This window comes from Chlorocebus sabaeus, chromosome 11 (assembly GCF_047675955.1).
Source record: "Chlorocebus sabaeus isolate Y175 chromosome 11, mChlSab1.0.hap1, whole genome shotgun sequence".
Lineage (NCBI taxonomy): Eukaryota > Metazoa > Chordata > Mammalia > Primates > Cercopithecidae > Chlorocebus > Chlorocebus sabaeus.
The window spans coordinates 88,391,764-88,400,608 of NC_132914.1; the positions used below are offsets into that span (position 1 = coordinate 88,391,764).

The window sequence follows — 8,845 nt, forward strand, 5'->3', positions numbered from 1 at the left end:
TGAAAAGTTCTTGGAGAAACATTTCACGACAATGTTGCTTCCACATTAGGATGCTATTTTATACTCTTCCTCTTGAATTATCACTTATTCACTGTTTGAAGAATTCCAGAGGTGGGTAACTCTACCTCAAGAAAAGTTAATTCCATTGCCGGCTGACTTGGAACAACTATTAGAAAATTCTTTCTTAACTAGAGCCAAAATATGGCTTCTTATCAATTTTACTCCTATGTTCTACTCTTCATTTTGGGACTTCTTGGCATATGTTCTGGGCCCTTTTCAAATGACATATTCGCAAATATTTAAGGTTATGTTCCCCTTTACGTATTTTTTTCTCAGTCTAATGATATCTGCTTACTTCTATTTTATGACATAATTTTTATAATTTTATTTATGTGCTTTGAGGTCATTTAAAACATTTTTCTTTTTGTTAATGTCCATTGAATTGATTTATTACTTTCAGTCAGCATTTTAAAAACTATGTTCAAAGTTTGTTGATTGGTTCTCCTTCCTCACTCTCAAATAAGTTTTGGTGTAAAAATAAGTAATAAGTTTGGTATAAGTTTATAGCAAGGATTGGTTCTTCTTCACCCTCAAATAAGTTTGGTATAAAAGCATAGTTGCATATTATATTATTTTCTTGGAAATTTACATTATAAAAGAGCATATTAAGTTTCTAAGAGGCTTTGAAGTAAACTATTGGACATTTTTAACCTAGTGTTTTACAAATATATATAATCATTTTTCTGTGGAAACATGCCAGATTTGTAGAATTTTTAAGAATATTGTTAGAAAAATATATATAAAGGCATACATTTGTCTTTATATACAGATTGCTTATAGCATATGCTTGCAAAGTCAGAAGGCTAATGTAAAGAACATGGCACTTTGTTGCTTCATGAAATTCTGTTTTTTTTTTTTTTTTTACTTCACAAAAATCGAAATATTATGTCAAGTGATTAGAATAACATTTTTTTTGTGTTTTCTGGAAGAAAAAGAAAATGAAGGTAGGAGTAAACATTTTTGCATATATTTATGCCAGAAAGTGAAAATAATTTTTTACTGTAACACATTTTTATTAAAACATGTTCTTCAGTTAAGCTTGCTGTCTTTGAAATATTCTGTTTTGTTAGAAAGCACTCAATATTTTTATTTAGAAAATCCAAAAACCACAATGAAATATGAAGAACAATTTGCAATTTAAATGGATTTCAAATGTTAAAACACTAAGATTCCACAAGAAATGCATTATAATAAACATAGAATTTAGAACTTATAAGAATACAGTGGACTATATCTAAAAACAACAGCTACAAGAAATGGTAATGAACTAGAAATGATTACTGTTTCATTATTTGATATTAAATAACAAGAATTATTTAGTGATTAAGTATTTGATTCATTCCATACCCATCCTCAAGCTAAATATCAAACTTGTACTGCTGAAAGTTACTGAGCAATCTGCAATTATTTTATTATGATTACAATTAAGAAATATCTTATTTTCTCATTTTCTTCAGGTCATTCTCCTCCTGTTTGATTATTACATTTATACTGTAAATTATGGTATCTGCATAAGTAATTTTAAAGATACACAAATATGTTCTTTTTATTATATAAGAATATAATTGTGTTATTTAGTGTTAATAAGCTATGGAAGATACCAAAATAAAACTATCTTTGAGTTGATAAGCTATCTTAACTCTGTGTCTGTTTTATTAATTAAAAGAAAAGCAAATTAATGCAGACTGTGCTGCATGTAACTGGCAAAAGCATCTTTGAATAGAAAAAAATACACTGCACAAATGAAAATGGTGGCCGAGAGCAATGGGGAATATGACTTGTGTCCTAAGCCTATTAATGGTAACCACATTTCATGTCAGAAACATTAGCTTATTAAACTAATCTTAGATTTGGTGAGAATGTGTTTAAATAATGACAGCCTGCAGAAGTCTGAAGCAGGTCATTAAAGCCATTGGGACTGGTGGTTTGATTTCGTTTCCATCCAGACGGAGGTAGCGAAGATGAGGTCCATAACTGAAGGAATCTCGTTCTGCAGGCAGTGTGGATGGGCTGGGACATATTACAGAGACATTCACACCTACAGAGACAAAGAGCATAGATGAATGAATTGGAACACAAGAGAAACTAACAGTGGGAAGACCAAAAAACTAATGCCACGGTCCTATGGAGGGCTTAGTGGCCTAATACTTGAAAATGGTGGTTATACAAAACATTTGCATCAGTGAGAGATTGTGCCTATCAGCTTCATAAAAGTAACCCCAAACAAATGTTCAGCAAACTTACAGTCATCTCAGTCCATGTTCTGCTACTTAGTATAGAGCACTAGTAAGGAAATACTGTTAAGATCTGTGATAGAAACAAAGGGGTATAAGACATCACTTGTTTTCTAAACTTGCAGGTAAGATAAAGCACATTTAGATTGCTGTAGGTAGGATTGAGGGCATCAGAGGTGGAGACAACAATTCAGATTTGGGACTGAAAGAATGGGTAAGTACAAAAGTGGATGGATGGATCCTGGATGGGTAAGTAGAAAATCAATCTAATATAAAAGAAAATGCTTGAAAATTACCTTAAAAGATGCAAAATAGTGTACATAACATGATTTTAAAAGTACAATTAACATAACATTATATAAGCAATACAGAAAACAAACTTGAATCTTCATCTTCAAGTTTACTTAATTGGAAATAAAAATTTTGCCAAGAATTGAATGACAAAGAACTCAAGCCAGAAAATATCCCAGCAGCCTTTTCACATGGTTAGGATGGTGGTAATTGTGCACCTGCCTTGGATCAAAGCCCTTGGCACCAGTGACTATGCTGAGATTTAGGAACATTCAGGAGAGAAGGCCAGTTAAACTAGCAAAATTCAGGGAAGTCTGTAAAAGCTGATTTCAACCATGAATCCATATATTGCCTTTAAATTCCTTTTCAAAACCATTCCAAACAAGAGATCTTCCCTGAGTAGACCCACTGAACTTGGACAATGCCCCTCCTCTATGGTCTATTGTTTTATACAGACTCATATTGTAGTGAATAATTTTATGTTTCCAGCAAGGTTGCTTTGCTTTGAATTTATGCCATTTTGTAAAATGAATTTAATAAAAATAATGACTCATTTGAATAGCAGTTTAGTTGTTAAAAGTCAGGTTCTCTTTTTTTACATACATTCATGTATCACGTGATCATCTCACAGGCTTTATCAGGCAATATTATCATTCTCCCTACCTGGGCATTTGTGGGAATTCTGGTTCGGAGAAATAAGGAAATGTACACAATGTACTTCAGCAAGTAAGTGGCAGAGCTGAGACCTGGCCTATTCTTTCTATTTCTACCATGGGTCTCTTGCCCAAGAGAATATGTCCCTTTCAATGTGCAATCCCCTTATCCTCATCAAGCTCATGTCCCATAATCAGTGTATGTCTGAACAAATGAATATAAAAAAGAAGTATTCTAAATTTAATTACGTTTTCATAAATTACACTGTTTCTCAGGGAACACCAGAAAACAATGTAGTTGAGTAAATAACATTTTTACCTAATCTTAAATCCCTGAAAGTTTTCAGAAGAATAAATATTTCCATCATATTGCTTGAGACAAGTTCACCGTCTTGTAAATTTTGATGACTTTTCATAGAAGAGGTATGTTTCTTGGAGAATACTTTGTTACAGCCAGAGTAGATTATGCGGCAAGAAGCAGCAAGTACTTAAACAGTTTTGACACAGTGTGATTTTATTATGTCAATAATTCCCTCCAGGGAAACTCTTATATTTATATTCTTAAATATTGAAATAACAAAATTTGATATCTACATTAAAAAGTAAATAACTAGATTTCTCTTTGTTGCTGTTCTACTGATAGAATTTTTTTAAATTTTGCATTCCTGACACTGAAGGAAAGTATTGTTATTATACTGTATGAGTGAAAACACAAAAACACTTTAGGCTCAGGTTTTGGCTATTGCATTTACCCTTTGTCCTTGGGCAAATATCCTCCCCTAGCTGATGTTCAGTTTCTCTTTCTTCAGAAATTCCTAATAATATCACACAAGTTTCTTGCAAGGATTAAATAGTAGTTCTCAAATCGTGAGCCAGCAACATGAATACTATTAATAACTGGGGACTAAACTGTGAGGCCCAATCTCTGACCTAGCAAGTCAGAAATTCTGGGGGTGGAAAACAGCAGCCTGAGTTTACAAGATCTCCAAGTGATTCTGATGCACACTAAGATTTGAGAATGATAGAAATATATGATAAAACACTTTGATAAAACTCTAAAAGGTGGGTCTATACTACAGACATAATACTCTATAAACTAAAGTCTTATACTTCTCAACTGTATTTTAAATGTTGCTACCTCACTCTTAAACACCCTAATTCACAAATGCTCAGGATGAAATGCCTAATTCGTAAGCAAGGGCTCTATGTGGAGTCACTTGAAGTTTACTTCCCACATCAATTGTACGTGGGGCTTTTAAGGAACGTACCTGTAATATACCTGTAGAAGCCAAGAACACTCGTCAGAAAAAATTATGTATTTAGGATAATATTGTTGTTTTTCTGATTCAGCTAAACAGATTCATCTCTTAACATTTTTTTTTCTGTTGCATCTTTTGTTTTTGACTACAGGCTTAAACAATACATTTCATCACCATGGAAAAATAACTGCTGTGGTGGCAAGCTGCCATTTAATTCCTGGATTGTAGGCTCAAGTACACTGTTATTTAACTCCCCCCACCAAATAAAAAAAAAAAAAGTATTAAATAACTGAGCAGTACCCAGTGGAAAAATAGTCTGTTCCTATAAATTGTATGTTTATGTGATTATTTGCTTAAAAAGCTTTAGTGAGTAATACCCAGGCAACACAACCTTTTGACAAACTATCTTTGTTATTCTCTTACAAACTATCTTGACTGAATCTCACTTTTGGAATGCATTTTCTTAGGTTGTCCTGGAGAAATCTCCTCAAAGTTATTTTTAAAGGGTCTACTCTGAGGTTGAAGATGCATAGATAAATGTCAGGCTAGGTATTGTCTCCCTGTGGCTGGACCCATTTTTACACCAAATCCAGCCTGGTCGCATAATTGTGAAGAAGCCAAGTTTGTCTCTAATGTGTCCAGCACCTGCTTTTTATAATCACTTCTTCTCTTGATGATGTCCCTGCCTCCAAAAACTTTGCGTTCCTCTGTCACTCTTTTATGAAAAGTTCTTTCCAGGAAAGAAGAGAGTATTCTACCTGCCTAATGCCTATAAGTCCTAACTACCAGGGAAATTTCTTTCCATTTTAATTAATAAAGCCTTAAACTATAGTAGTAGTTCTCAATGTGTAGTTCCCAGAATATCAACTGGAAGGCTGTTAGAGATGAACATTCTCAAGTCTCATTCTATGTCTACTGAATCAGAAATCCTGGGGGTGGAGTCACCAGCCTTCACACACTCTTTTGAGACTCCCAATGTAATTAGGGGAGTTTAATTAGAGACTCCAATTAGGAGAGTTTCAGGCATCAGCTGTCATATAGTGTTCAGGACAGAGATGCCTTCCTAATACCTCTTAAATCATATTTTCTTTATTACTAGTTGTGAGGTTGTTTGTGCCTGATATGGTTTCTTAAATAAACCTACCCAATGGGGCAGAAATATTGGAATCTCCTGGAGTAAAAGAAGATAGAGGCATTTAGTTTCTCTAATGGATAATAGTCCTCTGTAGATGACTCAAGTCCACTTTTTAGTCTTCAGTTTGAAGATTTGGGCTTCTTGGTTCATTAAGACTCTCTGTGTATAGACAAAAATTTAATACTGAAAATTGAAAACACACTAAAACTGTAAAGGAACATTAGTGGGGGAGGGGGCAACACACTTGCTCTTTTTAGTGAAGATAAAGATACGTTTAATGACCATGAGCCGTTTAGTCAAAGACGTACCCTGCAGGTTACTTACTTTTAATTTTGTTATGATCAAGGTGAAGGTGCTGCAGATGAGCACTGATTCGGGGAACCTTTGTGAGTTGATTGTGTGACAGCTGAAGATCTAGAATTGATGATACATCAAATCCTCTTGATGGGAGACCCTCATCTGATAATTTGTTGTGATTTAGTCTCAAAAAGGCCACTTTAGGAATCACATTAAAATAATTTTCTGGTATTCCTTCAATGGAATTGTTGTCTAAAAACAATTGCATTGTATTGGCTGGTAATCTTGGAGGCATATTCCTCAGGGCATTCTTGGCCATGTTTAGCTGCATGAGGTTCTTGAGTCCTTTAAAAGTGTCTCTTTGAAAGGCATTGTCCACTAATTTATTGTTCTGTAGGTCAAGAAGGGTCAGGTTCTCCAGATTGCTGAAAGTCCCTTGAGGAATTCTGGACACCTTATTTCTAGCTAATTGTAATTGTTCTAAACTTCTTGGCAATGGAGAAGGTACCTCCTCTAGCTCATTATCTTCCAGAAATAAGAAGAGCAACTTCTTTAGCTGGCTTAGGGCTCCTTTTTCAATTCCATAGTTGGTTATTTTGTTCTTGTTTAGATTTATCCATCTTAACTGGGTGGCATTCTCAAATGGCTTTTCAGGAATGGTTTCTATCAGGTTGTTTTGAAGATAAAGATACCAAATTCTTGAAGGAATAGCAGGAATTTCTTTGAGGCCTCTATTTTCACAATATAAAGCAGTAGGAAAACTGGGTGGGCAGAAACATTCCACGGGACACTCGAAGTCATGAATAGTCCAATCATCTGAATCGTGTACTTCATAGACCTGCCTCACACTTCTAGTCCACACAGTGTCTGTTATGAATAACACCCACAAGATGAAACAGATTGTGCCTGCCATTATAGCACCTACAGAAAAAGGAACACAACTGTTAGATATTTGAAGATCTTGACCTTTAGATAATTTTATACATCAAAATGATCAGGAAACATTGCTTCTTCAGGGAAGAGGTGAAAATATGTCAACATTTCATACACAGATCTTAATCAATATACATTAATTAGTAGGCACCATTTGCAAAGCATTTTGCAAACAGTGAGAATAATTCACCAACTTGTAGCTTTCTGGTTGTAACTCAATCACAATAAAAGCTGAGAAATGGAAAGAAAATTTTAGCAGCTCTAAGTGTTTTTCCATTTCAAGCTATTTAATTTAAAGAACTGAACTGAAACCAGTAGTTGAATACTAGAGTACAAAAAAGTGATCTTTTTAAAACTCAAACTGGGAATCTGTGTTGTTCCTGCGAGGAAGGCATATGCTTTTACTTTTACTCCTAAATGAGGAGAACATCTGGATGAGATTCCCTAGGCCTTTTTGGCCCTTGAACCAAAGGAATGAAGAGATCAAAGAACATTTTAGCACTTTATGGTGAAGGAAGGTTCTAGGATCTGAATAAAAGTGTGATTCATCTGTTATTCTGTAGCTCAACTTCTTAGGTAAGTTTTTTGAGGGTGGGGGAAGATGTCTATAATTTTAAGCACACAATTAAGCTGTTCAGCCAAGCTACTGAATTATCAATTCTCTCTCTCTCTCTCCACTCACCCTCAGAGAATATATATATTCTGTCTCTACATATGTGTATATATGTATATATAGAGATAGAGTTTATTATATAGAGTTGAATACATTGTGATGTATAGCACAAGTACTTGAGTATTGTATTCAACTATGGCATTATTATGGTTGATAAGAAACAAAAACAACCAAAAAACATATTTAGGATACAGGTAGAGAATTTCTTTATATTCACATTATCAGTGTGGCTAACAGAAAGTAGGTTAGCATTTACTAATATTTGGTACATTTAAAACACACAAACCCTCCCCACTGATCATCAAAGATTTTTGGTACAAATAATTATTTTAACAGGAAATATACATATATAATATATTTTAACCAATTATTTATAGCATAAATATGTTACATATATATTTATATATATATATCAGTAACATTCTGACCAATGTACATTTATTGAACTGATTGATAATAGGACAAAATAAATTTTACTGATTCCTTAGGAAAAGATAAAGTCAACTTCATTTGTGAAATGCTGATCATTCAATTTTGCCATTAAATTGCATAAAACAAGTGCAGAGCTGCTTCTGCAAGCTGTCAAATTTTCTAGGATTGCAGAACGCTGCTCTGGCCATGTTCCAACAAAGAAACATTATTTTTTTTTCTTTTTCAGAATAGAGTTTTGGTTTAGTTATTGAAGTTGTAACCCTGCATCTGTTGAATAAGTACTTTGCATGCTTAACTTTAAGAGTTTTTAAAAGTGCAAAATAGTTTACCTTGCCTTCCAGGAATACACCGTTGAGTCCTGTGTCTGAGTCTGAAGTTTGCTAAAAATCACTTAAGAGAAAAAAAAAAATCTTTGACAAAAATAATTTGTTTTTACTTTAAGCTGTCAAGCCTGCTGTGAGAAACAGTGAAACCTACTCGTACCATTCACTATGAACACCTTTGATCTATTGTTTCCACTTTGACAGGGCTTCAGAAGACTGCTTACCTCAGCCTCCTTGGATCTTCTTCTTCCTTTTCTATTGGTTACTGCTTGTACATGGTAATGGATTGACCCAGGCTCCACTGTCGTGTTTTTATGAATCCTCTGTAATATATATGCACTAGTATATCCAAATTTAACCCCTCCAACAACCACAGAATCCCAGTGCCTACACAAGCCAGCAAAGGAAATTCTTACTTTAATCCTAAGAACCCATAAAAAAATTCTAGACAATTTTCATTCCTAATTCACAGTTCAGTTCATCAGTACATGTTGTTATGTACTGATATCCAGACCTTATTTACCAACAGGCACCTGAAGACAGTTTTAATTTCAA

The 8,845-nt window shown here is 34.1% G+C and overlaps 1 protein-coding gene across 1 annotated transcript; it reads right to left on the bottom strand.

The window, feature by feature from the left end:
* Positions 1 to 1,069: 1,069 nt before the first annotated feature.
* Positions 1,070 to 8,578, bottom strand: KERA (keratocan). The gene is made up of 3 exons (XM_008004228.3): positions 8,297 to 8,578; positions 5,957 to 6,850; positions 1,070 to 2,098 (listed from the first exon to the last, which is right to left on the bottom strand). Exons 2-3 carry the CDS (start codon positions 6,840 to 6,842, stop codon positions 1,926 to 1,928), a joined length of 1,059 nt encoding a protein of 352 aa, XP_008002419.1. The 5' UTR covers positions 6,843 to 6,850; positions 8,297 to 8,578; the 3' UTR covers positions 1,070 to 1,925.
* Between the last annotated feature and the right edge of the window lie 267 nt (positions 8,579 to 8,845).